This window comes from Dipodomys ordii, unplaced genomic scaffold, assembly GCF_000151885.1.
Source record: "Dipodomys ordii isolate 6190 unplaced genomic scaffold, Dord_2.0 Scaffold89, whole genome shotgun sequence".
In the NCBI taxonomy this organism is placed as follows: domain Eukaryota; kingdom Metazoa; phylum Chordata; class Mammalia; order Rodentia; family Heteromyidae; genus Dipodomys; species Dipodomys ordii.
In genome coordinates this window covers 691,765-715,250 of record NW_012267305.1, presented here as the reverse complement: position 1 = coordinate 715,250, position 23,486 = coordinate 691,765, and the positions used below count along the sequence as shown (strand labels likewise).

Genomic DNA, 23,486 nt, shown 5'->3' with positions numbered 1-23,486 from the left:
CACTTGCCCCTTTTACAGTTCACATAGAGTTAATTAGTTTGTGATTTTTTTTCTGACTTCTTTCATGCAGCACAGTGTTTCTGAGGTCATTTTATGTAAAACTGGCTTCTTCATCCATTAAGCAGTGAATATCTCATGTCTAATATGTTAGGCTACATTGCAGGTTTCCATGAACCTGCCAGACATTTTGTTTGTCACAATGGTAGGCACTGGGTTATCTAAACTAGAGGCAAAGATTCATCTAGAAATTTATGTCAGTAAAGGTGGACTTCAGCCCACTGGACTTTGCTCTCAATTCAGGTTTGAGAGTTCTTTCTACAGAGAACATATTTTTCAAGTACATGTAACAATACTGTATTAACAGGACTGGGGTATGGAAGAGAGGAGTATCTGTGGCTGGCCCTTAGCAGATAACCAGCAAGTAGCACTGTAATTGTTAGTTATAATGTTAGCTAACTTATTTTTCTATAAAAAAATACCTGCAATGCTTAGCTCATGTGGTGAAAGGTTTATTTTGGCTCACAGTTATTGAAGCCTTTAGTCCATAAGTAGTTGTCCTTGTTGCCTTGGATTTGTGGCAAGGCAACATCATAACGAGAGAGAGAGAGAGAGAGAGAGAGAGAGAGAGAGAGAGAGAGAGAGAAACGAAGAGATTTGTATCTTGCTGATCCCTTCAAAGTAGGCCATCAGTAACCTAAATCTGGATCCATGTTACCCTTTTCGATATTGTCACCCATACCTCCTAACCCACCACCTCCCTCATTTTTCTTAATTTTGTAGGCTGTACATTGAATTTTTTATTGCATTCTCCCCATCCTCCTTTGTCTTTACAATTTTTGTCTAGGTTGAAATGGAAAAGGAAATGCTAATTTAAACCAAACTGGGGACTTTAAAGTCACACTCAACAAACATGGAAGCTAGGTTAGGAGGCACTGTGAATCTGTTTCCTGTTATAGAAGTATCAACAATTATAAATAAATTATGGTCTTCCCAAGGTGGCCATATGATAACTTCTTTCAGGTCTTCAGTTATCTTAGCTATTCTATGCTAATTCTAGCAGTAGTTTTACTCTTTATACAAAATATTCTATTTGTGATTTTTGGTTGAAGTTGTATTGAATCTACAATAATTTGTGTAAAAATAACATCTTCACATTTAAACTGGCCCTTTCACTATGTTATATATACATATATATACATATATATATATATATAGTCTTTAGTTTTCGCAGCAATATTTTATGATTTCTAGTATATAAATGTTTCATTTGTTGCCAGATTTATCCCTAAGTACTTCCATTGTTTATTAAGCTACTGTGACACTTTTAAGTTTCAGTTTGTATAGATTTACAATTAATTTATGCTTGGCTTACTTTCTGCAAATTTCCTGAATTAGTTTCCTATGGCTGTTGTAATAAATTACCACAAACTTTAAAATAAAACCATGTTATTATATTTCAATTCTGGAGTCCAGAAGTCCAAAATTAGTCTCAATGGACTAAAATTAATATGTCAGAAGGTCTGAAGTCCTTCTGGAAGCTTTGAAGGATAATTTTTTCCTCCTCTTTTTCTTTTTTAGGTTTACTGACTTCCTTCATTCCTTGACTCATAGCCCCAGCTTTCCATTTTAAAGCCAAAAGCACCTTCCAAGTTTTCACTCTCTGACATTTCCCCTCCTGCTCTCTTAAGACTACATTGGACCATCTGGGCAATGTAGAATAAAGTTCCCATTTCAAGGTCCTTACCTTGCTCACATCTAGAAAGTTCTTCTTGTCGATGAGGAGGTAAACATCTCATGGAGACCAGCATTATGACTTCAACCCTTATCAAAGTCACTGGATAGTTTCAGAAGATTTTTAAAGACTCAGTGTTTTCTGGGTAAACAATCATGTTGCTCTCAAATAAAGGATTTTTTTTGTTTATTAATCTCTATACTTTATTTTTTCTTTCTATTTCTCCCTTCCTTATTTTTTAATTTTTCAAATGATAGAATGTATTATTTTACTCTATTTCCTGACATAAAAACAATCTTTAGAACCAGGTGCCAGTGGCTCACACCTATCATCCTAGTTACTCAGGAGGTTGAGATCTGAGGATCACAGTTCAAAGCTAGCCTGGGCAGGAACATCTGTGAGAATCTTATCTCCAATAAACCACCAGAAAACTGGAATCTGTGGCTCAAGTGGTAGAGCACTAGCCTTGAGCTGAAGAGCTCAGGAACAGCGCCCAGGCCCAGAGTTCAAGCCCCACAATTGACCAAAAAAAAAAAAGTTTATATTCCTGAGATAAATCCTACTTGGCTCTTAATAACTCTTCCTATCTATATGTTGCTTTATTTACTTTGATAATATTTCCTTGAGGTTTGTAAGTTTCCAAATCCATAAGAGATATTGATCTCTAGTTTCATTTTCTTATGATATCTTTGGGTACTGGAGCTTGAACTCAAGACCTAAGTGCTTTCCGTTAGATTTTTCACTCAAGGCTAGCACTTGTGGTAGTACTCTACTACTTGAGCCACAGCTCCACTTCTGACTTTTTGCTGATTAATTGGAGATGAGTCTAACAGACTTTCTTGCCTAGGGTGGCTTTGAATCACAATCTTCAGATATCAGCCTCTTGAATAGCCAAGATTGGACTTGTAAGCCCATTGATATGTGCCTCTTCAGTATCAGATTAATACTAGATTCATATCTTAGATATGGGAAATGTACCCCCTCTATTTTTGGAAGTTTGTGAAGAAAAATGCTAATTCTTATTTAAATGTTTTGTAAAATTGACCCATGAAGGCATCTGGAGCAAGGCATTCCTTTTTGTGTAGTTTCCTTTTTGTTGTTGTTATAGTTTTAGCATATATTACTACTTGTTCAATGGGAAAAAGGTATTTCATTGTGATATTTCCTTATCTATTTTTTATATATTTGTTCTTTTCTTTCCAGTGTTATAAGATGGAAAATAGGTATTGATTTGTACATCATTGGTTCAGATTCTGCTGTGTATTATTTCATTTCTTCTGCTTAAAGTTCATTCATTTTGTTTTTTGGTCTCTGTAAGTCAAAACTTGTCATGAATTTGAGATCTTTATTTTTATAATGCATATAAACTATTCAAATGAATGGTTTTCACAGTAACATTTCAATACATTCAGAGATCTTTTCTTCTTCAGGCATTTAGTGCTATAAATTGAGTCCTAAGATTACTGTTTTAGTGATAGCCAATGGTTTTAATATATCTTGTTTTCAGTTCATTTTGTTAAAAGTACTTTCTAATTTCTTTTCTAAATGGAAGATTATTTAAAAGCACACTTTCTTCCAAATATTGGCCAATTTCAAGAAATAATTTATTGTTTTTAATAATATTTCATTTTGATCAGGTTTTTAATATTTTAAAATATATTTCACTTTTTTACTTTTTAGTGTATTTAATTCTGAATTTGTTACCTGCCCTTTATGGATCAGGAAAGAAACCGAACAGTTACTTGACTTCTCAAGTATTAGACTGGAAATCAGATATTAGATAAAGATAAACTGCAATTCAGTGTTTCCTAACTGGTATAAGTGGTATATTAGCATTTTGAATGCCCAAAATAATGTCTACTAATTGTTCCATACACATTTAAAAACAATGTGTACATTGCTGTTGTGTATAGGGTTCTATAAATGTCAATGAGGTCACATTTGGTACAGTGTTGTTAAATTCTTCGGTATCTGTACAGATTTTCTGTTTACTGAGACTTCTGAATATAAGTGTGCATATTATTTTTCTCTACTGCAGTTCAATCCATTTTCTTCTTCATGTATTTGGAAGTTCTCTTAAAAAGTCTTTAAATGTTATGAATTATTACATCCTTTTGATGGATTTACCCCATTATTAAGTAAACTTACTTACTCCTTCCAATATTTTTCCTTAGAAATTTACTTTGTCTGATGTTGATATGGCCTATCTAGCTTTATAAATAATTGCTATAATGTAATATACCTTTCCCCATCCTTTCATTTTAATTATTTCTGTGCTTGTATTTAAAAGGTGTCTCACATAGATGCAGCATAGAGTCACATCTTGCTTTTTTTTAATCGGGTCTGACAATCTTGGCTTCTTATTTGTCACAATTAAACAACTGCATTTATTGATTGATTGATTGAATTTTTGGGTCCAGTCGTGGGGCCTGAACTCTGGGCCTGGCCACTGTCCCTCAGCTCTTCAGCTCAAGGCTAGCGCTGTACCACTTGAGCCACAGTGCCACTTCCGGCTTTTTTCTTTTTTCTTATGTGGTGCTGAGGAATAGAACCCAGGGCCTCTGGCATGCAAGGCAAGCACTCTACCACTGAGCCACCTTCCCAGCCCCAACAACTGCATTTATTGTCATTATTATGATTAGGTTTAAATCTACCATCTTGCGGTATTTTATTTGTCCTATTTGTTCTGTGGTTCTTTTCTCCTTTTTTTCTGTCCTAAATTAATTATATTTTATCATTTTTTCACTTTTGATGAATCCATTATTTAGTCATTTCAGTGCTTACTTCAGGGTCTGAATAAACATCTTTAATAGTATAGTCTTTCCCTATTTGTTTCTGTCTCTCTCTGTCCCTCTGTCTCTGTTTCTCTCTCTCTAACATTTAATATATAGTATAAGAACACTAAAAGTATATTTCTATTTGTACTTTCCTAGGCTTTGTGCTACCATGGACATCCATTTTAGTTCCACATATTATAAATATCACCATACAATTTCATCATTTCTGCTTTACCTATGGGTTACCTTTTTAAAAGGCTTAAATAAGTGTCACAATATTTGCACACAGACTCATTACTTTTGGTTTCCTCCATCATTTATAGTCACACCTCTACCTTGTTCCTTATGTTTTCTTTCTATATCCTATCTTGATGGTAGGATATGGAACTGGTGATACTTTTCACCTTTTGTGTGTCTGTAAAACCTTTCATTTTATACCTGTAAAGGACACATACTCCATGCTGACTCCCCATTGTCCTTTGTTTGCTACTGTCTAGTGTCATGAAAGCTATTGTTTCTTTAGGTAAGAGTATAAATCAAGTGGAAGTATCCCTGGAATTTATTTAAAGTTAAACTTCTTCTTAAGTAGGCTCATGTTTATCTGAATAGCACCAACAAAGGATCACAGAAATTTAGAATAACTGAAGTATAATGAGCAAGAAGCTGGCTTAATCAGGATCTGTTTTGGATTTGAGTAATGTGCCACCTCCAATTTGCTCCACCTGCCTCCCTTTTAGATATGTGGCACTTGGTATTGTGTTATTACTGGCAGTACCAGTTGTTTCTGTCTGCTTCTCCTAGGGAGAGGATTATGTTCTATGGAGCCTGTAGTGCTATAAGAATGTAAGTGGTGGTAGCCTGCTCAGGCCTAATATATCTGAATTCAGTAGACACACTCTTGGTCTTTTCTATCACTTTCAGCCACAAATGAAGGGCCTTGACCAAACATTTGTCCTCAGTTCCATAATGAATACCTGAGGAATGGATAATGCAACCTTGAAATGGAGCAAATTAAGAACTTTTGAGTTGAATCTTCAATAATAGTCAACAGGAATCAGGATGAAGTATTTTGTGGCTACCTGTTCCATTCCATCTACATACACTTATCTAATAAGACCAAACAACTGACTGAGTTACATTTGAAACTGTAGTTAGGTTTTCATTTTCCACTTAACATTTGCTTTTCCTGCTTTCTTACATCATTTATTTGTTCAAGTCATTCTCCCTTTCCCTGTGATTGATCTTCAAAGTAATAAGTGAAAGTGTAATCTTTGCTTTTTTGTGTGTGCAGGGTTGGGGAGAGGTCGTGGGGCTTGAACTCTGGGCCTGGGAGCTGTCCCTGAGCTCTTTAGCTCAAGGCAACCACTGTACCACTTGAGCCACAGCACCACTTTTGGTTTTCTGGTGGTTAATAGTAGGTAAGAGTCTCATGGACTTTCTTTCCCGGGCTGGCTTTGAATCACAATCCTCAGATTTCAGCCTCCTGAGTAGCTAAGATTACAGGTGTGACCCTCCAGAGCCCACAAACCTTTGCTTTTAACTATGTCTTTTAAAGGCTAATGTATAGGATCTTTTTGTAGGTCTTGGTGAGAACTGACAACATCAAGACCCAGGAGGATCCTTGCTGTATGTTAGGCAGAAGAGTGGTAAGTGTACACTAGAAAATGTGGTTTGTTTGCTGAAAGGAGACAAAATTTGAGAAGGTCTAAATAGGAGAACCAAGATCATTTAGGGAACTATTGGTGTTCCTGAAGCCAGAGTTGACTTTGATTTAGTATAGGTGGATTGTGGAGTAAAGGAGAGGTAGAAATAGTGAAGTGAGACTTAGAAAATACAATCAGATGTAAGTGATGATGGAACAGCTGAAAGAAAAACAAAAACTGAAGAGTTAAAACACTTCATTTTCTAGCTTTAATACATGGATAAATGTCAGTCATTTCCTGATTCAAGGTGACTGCAGAACAGAAGATTTGTAAGAAGAATCATTTGAATTTAAACATGTATGAAATCTGTTTGTACAATGCACCATCTAATAGGATAGCGTTAATTCTGCCTTCATGGGCATGATCATGCATTCAATGACCTTGCTGCCTGCTCTGTTAACTCATTGGTCATCTGTCCACAGGTGCTGGAGACAGCACTCCAGTCTCTTGATCTTTTGGGTTTCCCAGTAAAACAGCAGAGAGATGGTGACGGGAAAGGGAGATGGGTTGGTTGTTTTATGTTGCTCTCTTCTCTTTAACTCACCAAATTGCCCATAGTCAGTGAAGGGTACTGCTACAACATAGAGAACAAGAGGCTCTGAAACACATGCCAAGAAGTCACATATTGGTTGTTTTGTCAACATGAATGCAGTTGTGCCACCATTATGAAGCCACCATAGGCTCTCCCAAAAGGAGATTCAGCAGTCTTCTCCCAAACCCCAAGAGTTTCCTCTGCTTTATTTAGTTGGGCCTTCAGATCAGCAGTGCTCTCTCTTCCTCCAAAGATTTTGAAGGTTCAACTTATTTATCAGGTCTCCTGTCTGAAGCTGTGAGGATTTAGGTCCAATGCTGAGGACAAGTCTTATCGCAGACATAAAACTTGGGACTTTAAGGCCCTCATTGTAGGAGCTATGAAGCAGGTTTATTACTCAGGCAGAGTCATTAAAGATCTGGAAATTGAAGCTATTTGTACTTCTGCCAAGTACTGCTCTCTGGTCTGAAAGAATCCTGGCTGTGTCGTGAACAGATAAGTAGTTCTCTGCCTACATTGCAGCTTCATCTGTGGGCAAGATCCAACTACCTGTGAGAATAGACTAGGGAAGGCAGGGGTACTGATTTGGCAAACTCTACTGCTCATTATGTGGCTCCCCAGTTCCATCTGCTTATTTATTAGTCTTATGTCCCAGGAGCTGTTCCCAAATGGAATTGGCCTAGAGTAAAAGGACATGCTCTTGGTTCTCATCTGGAGGATTCAAGTGAGCTTCAATGCTATAGATATTTTCAGGATCCTTATTCATTGGCTTTGCTGGTCACATTGCCTCCAGCGTTCATGCATCAAATTGTACAATGTCTCAGCTTTCACAGTCGTGTTAACTGATACTTTATAGTAAATCTTTGGTATTTCTGCATGTGTCTCTCACTTTATCCCTATGTGTAATACATAACTGTATGTATTATGGTATATAATATACATGGATGTGCATGCATATATAAGTAATCAATTTATATATTACATTATATGATAAATAAAAAGATATATTATGTATCTGGGTTGATATAATACCATCTTACTGAGGCTGGAACAGAAACATCAGCCATGCATGGTCTCACAAATTCAAGTTTAAGTACCAGACTTTCTTCTCATTAGTCTTGGGTTTACCCTGGGGACATGGATATAGTATTGGACAGTACTCTTCTGGCAACTCCAGTGGGAGCTTGCTACCCCTTTCTAGGAAAGATATTGCCAGAGGTTGGCCTTCAGCATACATGATTGGTACTCAAGCCAATGTCCTACTTCATAAACCACCACTGACCTTCACTAGAAATCTTTGAAACAGCTTCCTAAAATCACTATCCACCATTATTTGCTTTCTTTTTCTTTCTTTTATTTTGTTTTGCCAGTCCTGAGGCTTGAACTCAGCACCTGGAAACATTGTACTCAAGTCTAGTGCTCTACGACTCTACAAGCCTCTTTGTACTCAAATCTTGTACTCTACCACTTGAGCCCACAGCACCACATCTGTCTTTTTCTGAGTAGTTTGTTGGAGATAAGAGTCTCACGGACTTTACTGGCCAGGCTGCCTTCAAACCCCAAATCCTCAGATCTCAGCCTCTTAAGTAGCTAGGATTACAGGTATGGGCCAGCAATGCCAGGATTTATTCTAGTTCTTTTTATCATGGAAGTTGTCATTTTTTAGCAGCTCTGTCTCCAAAGTGAGGAGGCTTTCAGGAAGATCACGTTTAATATGCAGGTGTGATGGTCCTGAGAAGGCAATGCCCCCAGGCAACTGTGGCTAGGCTTCCATCTGCACTCAGGTCAGGGTATTTCTCATCCCTTCCACCTCCTAGGCACTCTATTGAGTGCTGACTCATCACCTTCTACTTGGGCTTCTCTAATCAATCTATCCCTAAGGAATGTTCCCAGGAGCACTACCCTAGAGCCAAATGCTCAAGAGAAATTGAGGCATGATTTCGGGTTTACTATCTCACAAAGGAAAATGGAAAGCTAGAATACAGTCATGGATGACTTTGGCATTGCATTGCTGGGCACCAATGATAATCTTGTCAACTTGATTAGATTAAGAGAATCTACAGAGATCACTAAAGCATACTTACAAGTATGTCTGCATGGACATTGATAGAGATAATTAGATTGGAATTTAATTGAATGGTTGGTTTGATCCACTGATAGATTCAAAATTTAAAGAACTATTGAGAGGTGGTGGAACTATGGGCACTGGAATGTGACTGGAAGAAGTTGTAGGTCATGGACATGTTCTTGGGAGCTCTATTTTATCCCAGCTCCATTCTGATCCTCTTTCATTCTGTGTTTTTTTCTACCATTAGATGAGCAGTCTCCTCCTCCACATGCTCCCACCACCATGTTGTTTTGCCTCTCAAAGGGTCCCCTGAGCCCAGAAACAGAGCCAAGAAACTATGAATTGAAACCTCTGAAGCTATAAACCAAAATTAGTAATTCCTTAAGTTGTTCTTTCAGGTATATTGCTCACATGTGCTGAAAGCGAATAAACAAAGTGTTGTTAGTGAATCCTCCTCATCTAATTTAAGGAAGGAGAAAGGGTTGGGGAGGAGTCCAGTATACAAAATGTTTGTGAAAGACCAAAGCTGCTTCAGCATCAGGACAAATGCCCAGACAGCCAGTGATGAATTGCCAAGTACTGTCAAAGAAATAACCTGCACTACTTGGACCCAGTATGCTTGCTCAGCTCCTCTAAAACTCTATAGAAGCTCACAGCCTGGGAATGGCATCCAAGATGCCTGGCTAGAGCAGGCATCATGCAAATGAGTATAGAATTAATGATTCCAGATGGACAGAATATTGTTCATGGACTGTCATTTTCATTTAATTTTCTCTCATTTGCTCTTCCAGGTATTTCCACTACATTTCATTTCATGTATTAATTTTGGAATGATCTTCTGGTTTGTGAGCACTTAATTTAGTACCTGGCATATTGTAAGCAGTTAATAGCAGCAGCTATTATTATGAATCAGTATATTAAATCTTGTTAAGTAGTCTCTGACCAAGTCTTCTCTTTGGAGACAAGAAGTTGTTTCCAAAAGGCCTGGTGTTCCAGGATGCTTAATCATTAGGGTGGCCTTAGTCCCATAAGTACCCAAGTCCTAGTGGAGCCTTGTTGAGTCCCGTTGCAGCAACCCAAACCAAGAAGACACATAGAGGCTGGGAGAGAAGTAGGAAGCCCAATACCTGGTGGGAGTAAGGACATGAAATATGGACAGACCTCTGTTAAGGGTGAACCATCTTCACTGCAGTCACTTTTTATGGCACCCACTGCCATAGTCAGGACGGGACTCTCACAGAACAGAAAGATGGTAGAGTAAGGCTAGAAGCCAGAACTGAAGCTACCTTAAATATGGTATCATATCAGAGGATTTCTCTGCTGCCTAACTCCACATTCCTAGCTTCCTTTACTATGCAACAGAATTTTACTACTGAAAAGAATTTGGAGAAAGATGAGAGCACCAGAAATATACATGAAGCTGCTTCTCTTCAGCAAGAGAGCCTAAAGATGTGCACATGCCTTATTCTCAGAGTGAAGATTTGGCTTTCTCTAGACTAAGGCCCAGCTTCCTGCCTACTCTGCCTGCTTTCATGCCACAAAGTAGTCAATAGATATTTTTAAATACAAGTCAGATCCCATCCCTTTTCTACTTAGAGTCCTGCAATACCCTCATCTTAGGAACTATTTAAATGCTTCTGATGCCACAAAGAATCTTCATGTTATATACCTTACTGCCTTGTTGCCTCCTTTCTCTTTCTATTCCCTTCCTGACACACTGTACACACATCACACCAGCCTCAATTTCACTGTGAGAATGCACAATGACCTCACTCACAACTCATTCTGTCTGGGACATTTGACTGCAGATGTTGGCCTGATTGACTCCTTCACTCTCCTTGAGTTTTGTTAAAGTGACCTCTCCTTAGAGATTCGCTCTTTAATGCTGCATTTAATGTAACATCTTTGGGATGTAAAGGAAAGGAGGCTCTTTAATGCTGTTGCTAAAAGTATAAGTTTGTGTAGCTATTATGGAGTTTCCTTAAAAAATAATATGATCTATCTATTCCACATGTGGTTATACATCCAAAGAAAATAATAGGAACATGTTCAAGAGCCATCTTCAGTCCCACGTTCATTGTAGAACTATTTACAGTAGCCAAGAAATGGAAGCAAACAAAGCATGCACAGACTAATGAATGCATTTTGTAAATGTGGTTATATAATCATAATAGAATGTTATTTGATCTTCAAAAGAAAAGGCAATCCTGCAATGTATGACAACATGGATGAACCTAGAAGACATTATGCTAGGTGAAATAAGCCAGGAACAGAGAAACAAATACCAAATAATCTCACTTATATGTTGCTATGGTTTGAATATTTGTGTTCCCTCCAAAATTCATGTTTTAACTTACTTTCCAGTGCAACAATAAAAGAAGGGAGCCTTTAAGGGCTCGGCCTCCATGAATGGATTAGTATTTATAAAATGCTTGATAATGGGAGTTAATTCCTTCTCACATCCCCCCCCACCTCAGCCATGTACGATGTTTGAATTCTCTGAAGGATGCAATAATAAGGTGCCATCTTGGAAGCAGAGAGGTACCTTCATCAGACATTAACTCTGCTAGTGTCTTGAGTTTAAACATCCCAGCCTCCATAACTACAGGAAATTCCTGTTGTTTATATTGCATCTATGATATTTTGTTATAGCAGTTCCAACAAACTATGCCATATGTGGAATATAAAAAGTTTGAATTCATGGTAACAGAGTACCATGTTGCTTACAAGGGACAGGCCATGGAGGAAATTAGGAGACATTGGTCAGAGATTACAAACCATCTAAGATTAAAACCTACTGGAGACCTAACATTCGATCTGGTAAGTATAGTTAATACTTTGTTATATACTTAAAATTTGTTTAGATAATAAAACTTGTGTTCTCACCATAAAAAGATTGACAAGGAAGTAAGGTGATGGGCATGTTAATTCACTTGATTGTGATAATCACTTCATAATGTATGCATGTATAAAACAATATATTTCACACACTAAATACATACAATTTCAATTTGCATTTCATAACTTAATGAATCTTGGAAGAAACAAATAGCCCCCTTGGTCCATATCTATGGTACCAATTTGTTTCAATTCTTTGTAGGGCAAGTAACACCAACTGATCTTTTTCTTGTTTATTTTTTGTTTGTTTCTACATTGGCTGCTCCAATGGCCTGAAACCAGGAACATTTTAATAAGCAGGGCATCCCTTTCAACTGATGATGAATATGTTTTATAAGAGAAAGAAGTAAAACTTGGTTGTTGCAAGCCGTTGAGATTTGGATGTTGGTTTTTACAACAAAATCTATTTTATTCTAACCAGTACAATTGCCAGACCAAATCATTAAGAGCTCTTTTAGCTGCTTTGGAAATGACAGATGCCTTTGTTGAAGTGATTAAAAGGTGTTCTAGCTAGCCCACACCCACGGGGTCATTGATAGAGCTGATTCTCTTGTATGATGGTTGCACTGAAGACAATTCAACCTTATGATGGTGAAAGTAGCAGAAAGTTTACCTTAAAATTAAGATTTAGATCTTTTCCCTGGCTAAAGATGTGAAGTGTGATACTCTTGAGATACAGCAGCACTGAGCCACCTAATCAGGAGAGGAAACTATAGATCTTCATAGTGTATTGTGTTTCTGAGGTCTGACCGTGAGTGCATTAGGTCCGTTTTATGCATTTTTACCTTAACATATTTTCAAGTGCTAGTGGTTTGACAGTGTGCCATTATAAGTTAAAGAGCAGTTTTCTAAACAGACCACTACTGGGATTTGGAGTACATGGATTCTTTGTTACTCAAGACCATCCTACATACAATAGGCTATTTAGCCCCTCCTCTAATTGTCAGTCATGCTGCCTCAGGCTTTCTGACAGCAGTTATATCCTCCCATTTTCAAATGTCTATTAAAGGGCTGTGTCAATTCTAGCCCAAACCTTGGGGGTAGATACATTTAGAAATTCCCAATACATTAGTCATCCAGTCTTAAGGTGGATCTTTCTGTGAAAAGCTTATAAAAGCTCCCATATGGAAACGACATGAAGATAGAGGAGTGAGCATTAGAAATGTTATTCTCTACATTTCAGAATGAAAATATTGACAGAGGTAATGTGGACCTAGTTTTCTGGCTTGAGATTCATCCTGAGCCTTATGTCTTCAGAGTTGGGCTCAGTGCCTGCCAGAGCAGGTTGCTACTAGAATTGTGGATGAAGTCCCAGTGGTAAGGAGTAATTCTTGAATGACAAATCCTTGATCCTTCAGTTAGGAACAAAATCTTGGTAAGCAAGAGCATGCTGGGAGCACATCTAGACAAAAATCAGTTCCTCCTTCTAGTGTCCCTATAAATGCCACATCCCTGGGGTTAACGGAGAGATCTTTTTGCCTCTCACAAAAAGTTATCTGCACTGTTTCACTGTTACATATTACACACCATCTTGAACTTCCAGGACAACCTTTTTTCATGACATTTCAACGAGAAGGCAGGTCTCAAGATTTCTAAGTATTGCTGTCAACTACTACGATCTATGAGATTTGAGAATTATTTACTGAATCAAGGCATGATGTCTAGCAAGATGCAAGGAAAACAAAGGCATTTCAGTGATTCAGTACTCAGGCATGCTCACAAAGATGTACTTTCAAGTCAGGTTAGAGTTTCCTTTCCAACTTCTACAAAAACAGTGGCACTAGGTGACATTTATTATACACTAGAAGCCAGGCTGTATTCTAAGTGTTTTATATGAATTATTTCATTTCATCTTTGCAAACCCACAACATTGGATGCTATTGTGATCCCCATTTTGTGCATCAGCAACTGATTCTTGGAGAGATAAAGTAACTTGCCCTAAAGTCACACCACTAAGACACTTAGTAAGGCTGCCATATTGACCCCTAGGGACCTTGCTCCAAACACTATACATCTTAACCACACACCAGTGATCAGGACTATGATGAAAAAGTATTCTAAAAAACTGCATGAATTACAACCAAAAATCTATGAAAGGAATATCAAGTGTATGAAAAGAATATCAAAATACAAGACTTTTAATATCTTACTGTCCCATCAGTCAATATCCTAAGCCTTTTCCATGATCCTGACCCCCTGCCCACTACTACCTTTAAGCTTTCTCCCCATGACTTTAGAACACTGCTCCACACTTAGTTTTGGGAGTTCAAGAGAAATTGCTCACAGGAAGGCTGCTAAAGGTGACACAAGCTGGGTGCTGTAATCTAGTTACTCAAGAGGATGAAATTTGAGGATCACAGTTCAAAGCTAAACCAGGCAGACAAAACTGGTGAGATTCTTATCTCTAATCATCCAGCAAAAAGTCAGAAGTGGAGGTGTGCCTCAAGTGGTAGAGTACCAGCCTAGCAAAAAAGCCAAGTGAGTTCTAAAGGCCATTAGTTCAAGCCCCAGTACCAACATACACACAAACACACAGAGGAGGAAAAATAAGGAACGCTCATCATTTTGTATTTTGGTTATGAAACTGTAAATTCACCTCCATTACAGTCTTAGTGTAACACTAAGGTGTAGGTTACACCTTCCAGTTCTGGGAATGGGATTGGAGAAGGCATGATGCTTTCTTCTTTAACTCATTCATGGGTAAATTTATGAGTCAATGAGCAAGATTTGTGAGTAAAGAAGGACTTTTGAAGATACTTTAGGCTGTTATCTCAGTCTGTTTTTAGATAGCACTGACAAGAAAATGTTCATGCACTCTATACCTTTTAATCACCTTGTCTCCTCCTATGCTTCAAAGAGCTAGCTGGGTCAAAAGTTAATAGTCAAATAGAGAATAGCAAATTCAAGACAAGAAAAAATACTCTTATTAGTTAAGGAATGATGCAATGCTACTGGTGGCTCTTGGCATAAGAATAGAATATGCCAGGAAGTGAGAGCAAGATGAAATGGGATCTAAATTTTCCAAATGCTGATTAATATGGATAAGCAACAACCATTAACTGTAAGTGTCATTCCTCACATCATTGTGTTTCCAAGACAACCAGATCACCAGGAAGACTTGATTAGTGCATATTGCTCATAAACTGTGTTATCAGGAGTAGCTTCCGCCCCAACATGACCTTTGGAATGATAGATAATATGGATTATGCTTGCATTTTTACAAATGCCTTCAATGCAAATCTGTATTTCCTAGTTCTGTGACTCAAATGAATGGTCAAGAATAAAAGTCTAGGCAATATTATTACCTTTCTTACATTTAAAATTTGATGGTGGTACTGGGGATTGAACACAGGAATTGTGCTTAGCTAAGCAAGTACTCTACCACTTGAGCTATGTCCTAACCTACAGCGTAAAGTAATACATAGGTTACTATTTTTAATACTGAAGCTGGAGAAAGAATACTAGTTGAGTAATACTAGTTGAGTAGGGACCAGACTATCTTAGCTGGACTAAGAATACCATCACTCATTGTCAGACTATCTTTCCATCCATTTCTCTCTTCTCCCAACTTCAGGTCAAGAAGAATCACTACTATTGGAAGCTTACCTGATATTGAAGGTAGATATTGAGAAAGTCTGCTTGTCTCATATTTTTGTCTGAATCTTGAAAAAGTAATATCCACTTCTGAGCAACAGAGGGAGAGGGAATATGTCCATGCATGTCATCTTAGCTATGACAGGAAGTATAAATAGGGGGATCATGGTCTAAGTCAGTCCAGGCAAAAAGATTTATCTAAAAAATAACCAGAACCATAAGGTCTGGAGTTTTGGCTCAAGTGGTAAAGTACCTGCCTAGCAAATGTACAACCCCAAGTTCAACCTTCAATACTTAAACATAAGATATTTTTGCTAGATATAGAATGAATTGTAGATGTATAAGATTGGCACCAAGAAGGCATTTACATAATTCTAGACAAAAATTACAGAGCCTTTGATTTGAGTGCTACCCCTTGATTTATCACTAAGATATTCAAGAGAAACAATTGAGGGAACTGGAGATGTATATATGCAGGAAGTGGGGGAGAAAGATGAATCTAGGAAGAAGGTTCCTGAATCTTTGTTATGTCGGGAACTTATTTATAAGTAACCAAACTCCTTCATATCTCTCGTATCATTTACAAGTATGTGTCCAGTGTTCATGCAAAATAATGTGTTTGTGTGTGTGTGTGTGGTATGTGCATGCATGTGTGTGTGTGTGTGTGTGTGTGTGTGTGTGTGTGTGCACACTGGTACTGGACCTTGAGCTCCAGGCTTTGTGCTCTTACTGTTACTCTACCACTAGAGGCACAGTTCTATTTCATTCATTCTTTTTGTTGGTTAATTGTTTTTGTTAAATATGTTTTTTATTGTAAAGATACTGTACAGAGGGGTTACAGTTACATGAGCAAGGTAATGAGTACATTTCCTATCAAGTATTGTTGCCTCCTCCTTTGTTTTTCCCCTATCATCCCTGCCCTCCCACCTTCTCAACTACACTCCCCTCCTTCTTCCTCCCCCCTCTCCACTTAAATTGTAAAGTTCGTTTTTCAAAATTGTATCTTGTACATCTCATTGTTACAATAGGTCAACCGATAAGCCTCCCAATGGTTTTGTTGGACTGGGCTCGTTTCAATCTTCATCTTCAGATCTCAGCCTCCCAAGTATCTAGGATTATAGGTATGAGCCACCTTTCTCCCAGCCAAAATAACTTTCTAAAATCACTTTGACACATTTCCTGAATCTATTACTAAAACCAGTAAATCTATTTCCTTCAAGTGAAGTCCATCTTATCTAAAGATTGTTCCCAAGTCTTAGTTCTGCTATTGTCTCTAATCTAGAGCTACAGCTCCTTTATTACTAAATCAATAGGATTCAAGTTCACTCCTTTTATGGATAAACTGACTTTGACTCATCATTTCACTCCTCGGTCCAGTCTGTATGAAAACTTGAGTTGTATTAAGATTTTGACTGGGCATTAGGGATTTGGGGAAGTATATTATGGGTCATGATAATCATCCATATACCTACTAACCCATCCTTCTATCCCTTCCTGTACTCTCTATATACTTGAATCTATCACATCCCAGACTGCCTCAGGAATAGAAACTCTCATTCACAGGATGAACTTGCTAATGAATTGGGTGAGAGAAAATTGGATAGTAACAGATAGATAAAAGAGAAGCTTCAAAGATTGTTTAATAAAAAGGTATAATTGGGGGAGGGAAGGAAAAATACAAATTGTTTAAATAGGGATACAGGTGGACCCATTGCAACAATAAGATGTATAAGACATTATGTCAAAAAACGAACTTTACAACTTTGGCAGGGGGGGGCGGTGGGAAGGGGGAGGAGATGGGAAGGGAGGGGAAGGGGAAACAAAGGAGGAGGCAACAATGCTTGATAAGAAATGTACTCATTACCTTGCTCTTGTAATAGTAACCCCTCTGTACTGTATTTTCACAATAAAAAATTCAAAATAAAATAAAATAAAAAGGCATAACCAAAGGCTTTCATTCAACTGTAACGAACTGACATCTTGTGACATCTTGTGTTTTGACCACAGTGACAGTCTCACATCAGCTCCTGGCTATTACAAGCCACTGTTTCCAAAGCAAGGAGAAAGACCTTTGAAATATCTAAAGCTGCTCAACTTTTTCCCATGCTTGAGCTCCCAGCTTTTTTCCATCACATTTTAAGTAAAATCCACATACTTGTCCACAATCTTGCAGGGCTCTTCCTACCTCTACAATTGCACCTGTTTCCAAGTTCCCCTTGGTACTTCTGGTAATGCCTTCAGGAATTTCTTCCATTCTTCTTTGAAGCCAAGATTTTCCAGTGTATGCTTATGTAGTTTTCTCTGATGGGAATCTATTTCTTGTGAAGCCACCTCCATAGGGAGATCTCCAGTGTATTAGTTACATATTTATTATGTTTTAGGAAACAAGTAAAGCATAAGGTCAATTCTTTTCCCTACTGTATCACAGATTTCACCCACAGATCCTGGCATAGTATTAGTTTCTATTACATATTTGTTAAATGAGCATCCATTTTCCCCTGAATGATAGATGTTATACCTCTATTGATGTAAGACCTAAAGAAGTCAGCTGACTCAGACAGGGTTAGAGCCTGGGTATCAAAACAGATTCTTCGCACCATAGTTCTGATGGAAGGCAGGGGGTCTGCCTCTCCAATCCCTCAGGACCTCCAAAAAAGGCTTTTAGCCAAATTCCACCAAACTCCATTTTTCCTGCTTCCTACCTGTACTACCATTACCCCCAAAGCATCAGGGTTAGTAGCCAAATTCTCTAGGCTGCGATGCATATTGCTCAGACATAATAATGAATCCAGAGTTTACTTCCTAGCATCCTCCAGTCATTTAGGGTGAAAGGTTGAAAGCAGCAACTCATCCCATGACTGCCTACTTCTATTCTGTAGAATGGTGTAATTATGTCTGAAGAAATTGGTCAATAATGGAACACTTAATCAAGTCAGTTATTAGCCCCATGGAGCCGAGGGAAAAGCATATGTGACTAACTGCAAGTAAAGTCAAGAAAATTGGTTTATGAGTAAAAGCTGAATCTTTATCATGATGTGTAATTTTACTGTGTGAGCAAAACTGAATTCCAATAGACAAATACTCAGAGCTGATGTTTGTGGCTATTTGGGGCCAGTTCACTATCAGATGGGTGCCTCACACACTCATGTTTGGCTGGTGGAATTAATCAGAAAATGTCTTATTAAAAGCTTAAATTGGGGGGGGGCGGTATTCTACCTCTCTTATATGCACTTGAAAATAGTACCTTGTGTATGATATAAACCATAAATTGAATGTGAGAATGTTCTATATATTTCTCTTTCTCCCAGGATGATAGCCACCTAGGTATTTGTCATTTGAATATATTTTTAAATTTTATTTTGAATGTTTCTTTTCTATTTCTGTCCTTCCTTCTTCCCTGTCTTCCAATCTTTTTCTTTTGTTCTCTGTATTTCCTTCTTTCTCCCTTCTCCTTCCCTTCCCCCACAACTTCCTACTCTTCTCCTCTTCCCCAGTTTCTACCCCCTGTTATCCTTACCCTTCTAAGTTAGAAAAAAACCTTAATGTGTGATGAAGTGTACATGTATGGGGTGTAATGGTGAGAAACAGAGGCTGCATTGAGTGGTTGGAAGCCTGGTCTTATATAGTCTTTTTAAGAAAAGGAGTAAACGTCTTTCCATTACATTTTTGCACATGAATTCACACTGTAAATTAGACCCAAAGTAGTAGCCAGGAGTTTTGATTCTGGCTGACATTCATACACAAGAAAGATCATTTTTAATTAGCATATTAAATTGGTACAAATGACAACAGTCCAAATGCTTAACCTTTTTGTAACTCCCTCCTCCCAAATTACAATTCTTTGTCTCCCAGGCTAGACTTTGGATGATAATGAGATATGAACATTTGTGGTGATTGAGATCAAATGGGATGTCACTATTATTTTGAGATATGTGCCCAACTACCTGGCCAATCACTTACCTGGTAAGTTTTTTTTTAGCATTTTTTTATTGTGATTGATTACATAAATTTCACAGTATTGTGGGATAGTGATACTTAAAGTCACAAACACAATCTAACCTTCATGGGACAAATTGTCTTTATCGTGGTCTATAAAGTTTATGAGTTCTATGAGCTTTGACAATACAGTTATTTCTTCCACATGGGATGATATGTACATTACTTTCCTTTTGCTTAGAGTCAGCTTACCTGGTAAGTTAAATATTCAGAGAACTTTGTTGATCACTTTCTTTGTAGCGTAGATAAGACCTTTGTGAACTAGACTCTCACTCACATGCCGACCTCTCTTCCCCAATGTTCACCTGGTATTTTCACTTTTGCCACATCTTCTCACACCTCCTTTCAAAAACCTTTATACTCAGGATTTCAACATCCCCTTGATACAACTGCTGCCTCTAGATACCACCATACTATGAGTAAATGTGAACGCAACTGACCCTAGTTTACTAATCAATACCTTTACCACTTACCAAAGGCACTCCAAAACCAATGCTCAGTGAAGGTTTAAGGAATGAGACAATCGTTGGGGCATCTATTTATTAAGATGAAATTTTACCTACATTCATTAGCAATAGCCAAGCAAATCCAAGCCAACATATATTTGTTTGATGTTACAGGTAGGACAAAAGAAGAAGGGCAAGCAATAATTATTCATTTTTCCATCTGTTTCACCAAAGAGTTCTTTCCAAGGTATTTCCAAGGAAATACCTGCTCCACTGCTGTGTTAATCCATTCCAAGTTAAAAAAAACAACATGGTTTCCCCATTAACAATTAAAACAACTCAATCCTAAACTATATTAACAAAAATAAGTATGTGACTATTGTCATTCATAACCTTCCATTATAAAGTAAATAAACTCAATTAAAAGAATTAATAAATTCCAAAGACAACCAGAGTCAACTTCATCATAACCCAAACAACGAGGACAAAAATGGTACATAGTATGTTCCTCTCAACTACCTTCGGGCTCTACTGCTGACAATAATGACTACATTCTACAAACACAGAGGGAACAATGGACTTCATGTGTCATGGGGTGAGAAATGATCATGAATATGGCCCTGGCCCTAGAACACTACTTTGTGCCCCAGTGGGCCTGATAATACCTTAAGCCTGGATGCCCTCCTTCTCATCTCTCAAAGCTTTTTCATACAAGTCTGAGAGGGACTTTGGATCACACCCACTGAACTTGGCCCAGTGTTTTAGGACTTGCACCCTGCTGGTTTCTGCATGGGCCCTTGGGCCCCACAGGAACTCATAGCGAGCAAGAACAGTGTTGGGCACCTTCCAGTACTCCAGGTACTGTTCCCGCACAAAATCTTCAGTGATTAACTTCCTGGGATTACCATAGAAGTAGTGCAATAACCCGGGACTCACCCCTATCACACTCAAAGATTCCCAGACCACCTCTTCAGGGGCACAATTGCCCTCTATGAAAATGACACCCAGGATCATTATCAGGAGGCCCGTTTTAGGCATGCCCTGGACATCACTAATTATCCTATCATATGTAAGCCCTAAGGAAGTGACAAGGATGTAGGCATGGTGGGTGGGATCCACTTCCTTCACCTCAATGCCAAAGACCAGCTGCATTCTCTCAGAAGCATTGTTGAGGATCACAGGGAAGTACTCGTGATGACTTCTGATCACATGATTCAACATTTCTGCCTTGGTGGTGGGCTCCTTCATCTGATACTTGAAAAGCAAGAAGGGCACTAAAGATGCTGCATGTTGCAGCGAAGACACAGGGCCGAAGACATTGCCCTGGGACAATAGATCTTCTGATCCTTGGCTACTAGAGCCTTGATTCAATTTGCTCTGTGGAGTGGACACCAAATTAAGGCAGTGAGAGGAGGCACTCAGAGAACTTTGTGAATCATGTAGTTTCCTACCCTCATTCACCTCCTCTGAGGTAGCTGGGATGAGAGGAATGGAGGAGGCTGAGGCTGTGGCAGTTGCCTCCTCCACCTGAGACACAGGGACCAGCTCACCCATCAGTTGTAGCATCCCTCTTTGGGCATGAGGAATCCCCTCACACTTTCCCTGTTGGGTCTTCTGACTATAAGGCATCATGGCTTTCCTTGGGTACAGCAGGCAAGAATGCCAACAGCAACTCGGTGGTAAAGGACTCACAGACCTGGGGAGAGAGGGACTCAGCTGAAAATCATACAATTGGTGGCTCTCATAACAGACTATTTAAAATACGTATTAATAGACTTCTCTTGGGGGAGGTGTTCTAGGGCTACCAGAGTTTGTGTCTTGCTAATGAGTTTGTCTTCTGAGGGCCTAAGGAGAAATTAAAATGCTGTCTCAGGGTGCGCATGTAATCTTACAGAGCTTAAGGCTCTAGGGCTGCCTGTAGGGCATATGGGGCTGGGAAATATGGGGTTCCTTGTGTTCTGGGGTAGTGGGGCACTTGGGACATTCAGAGTAGGTAGCTCACAATGACACCTGATCCTCTCTGGGCATCGTCTCCACTGTGACCCGAAGACACTATCTCACACCAAGACCATCATCTCTTGGTGATTGGAGCTGGTGGAAGATGTACCTAACAGCCCTCCCTCCACCAAGCTGCGGTTTTCAAGGACATCACTGAGTCTCTAGCACGGCAGAAGGGGTGGGATGGATCTCTGAGGTTTACCCTTTTCTGAGGTGGATGGCCCCTCTGTTCTCACTGTGGACCCTTACCTCTCCCCTGTCAAAATCTGAGACTGTGCCTCTCCCTCGCCTGAGGCCAATTCTTGATTCACCTTTCATAGATGGACCAAAACACAGTGAGGGGGCCTCACATGTGGGTACACCTGCCCAGGAACAAATGCTAAGATCTTCAACTCTCCCTCTGATCACCTGAAGACAACTTTCTTCAGCCAAAACCCTATTTCAGTGAGACAGTAGTAAAAGGAGTATAGGAAAATGGTCCCACTGTCTTTAGGTACTCCACAGTTGATGTAAAGGGAAAATTGGGGTTGGGATCTCATATGTGTGAGAGGTTTCCTCTCTGTACTCACCTTGACCCTCACAGACTAGACTGTGGCAGACCTTGGACACCTCCGTCTGCTGACTAGCCAGGGCTCCTTCGGCTCTCTTGATAACTTCTTTCACTTCAAGGTCTCACCCTCCTGAGATCTGGAAGACAAAAATGAAGCTATAATCCTTGTGGACACCGCTGCAGAAGTTTCCCTAGGCTGACTGAAGGGGTCCTCTTTTCATGTTTACAATAGGCCTGGTGGTTTTAACTCTGATGATCTGCAGGTCCATCTTGCAAACCAAAGTCACCGTATTTCCCTGACCCTCATCAGAACTCTGAGTAGGAAGCCTGAGGCAGCATTTCTTTCTTATTCTCCTACCTGGAGCCCCAAGGCTGACATATGAGGATGATTTCCTAAGTCTTAGATGCAATATCTTCTTTATCTTGCAGCAAGATCCTGTTGATCACAGGCCACAGTGCTCATGACCAGGCCTACTCCTTCCTGATACCCCAGAGGCAGAAGTAAAGGTGCCCTGCATCTTATCTTTATGCCAGGGCTCCAAGGACTGGAGAGATTACAGTCTCTTTAAGCAAATATGTTCCCATGCTGAGTACAATTGTTCATGCTTATAATTCTTTTATTCAGTAGGCTAAGATGAGTAGGATTGCAATAAGAGGCTAGCCCAAGCAAAAATGCTCATGACACCTCCATCTCAACCAATAAAAAGCTAATCATGCTGGTATATTCTTTCCATCATAGCTATAGTGGGAAGCATAAATAAGAGGATTACACCTCAGGGTGACTTGGAAAAATGTGAGATCCCATACAAAAAGTAACCAAAGCAAGTGATAGAGCACCTGCCTAGCAAATGCAAGAACCTGAGATCAAACCACAGTAATTTTGTATGGCTTCTCCTTCCCAGCATTCAAAACTAAATCAACTCTCAAGCCAAGTATTAACTCCTGAACAAAAGGCTGTCAGTGACTGTGTGTTATAAATTAGTACCCCATGATCATAACCCCAAATAATATTTGGTTTCTCTGTTTTATCTCCCATATGTCACCACAATTATCTAAAGTTATTTTATTTGTTGGTTTGTTTTTCACCTGTTTCTCCAAACTACATTTGCCACTTCATTGTACTAAGCCTCTCCTCACTAACACTCTGTTACCAAAAGCAGTTAGGTTAGCCATTAGCAATCACTGGATGAAT

The 23,486-nt window shown here is 38.9% G+C and overlaps 1 protein-coding gene across 1 annotated transcript; it reads right to left on the bottom strand.

The window, feature by feature from the left end:
- Positions 1 to 20,412: 20,412 nt before the first annotated feature.
- LOC105992835 (melanoma-associated antigen 10-like) lies at positions 20,413 to 21,375 on the bottom strand. Its single transcript, XM_013025919.1, has one exon. It carries the CDS (start codon positions 21,373 to 21,375, stop codon positions 20,413 to 20,415), a length of 963 nt encoding a protein of 320 aa, XP_012881373.1.
- Between the last annotated feature and the right edge of the window lie 2,111 nt (positions 21,376 to 23,486).

Bases quoted from the DNA above. Each gene is read 5' to 3' on its own strand.
- LOC105992835 (XM_013025919.1), bottom strand. From the start codon at position 21,375: ATGCCTTATAGTCAGAAGACCCAACAGGGAAAGTGTGAGGGGATTCCT.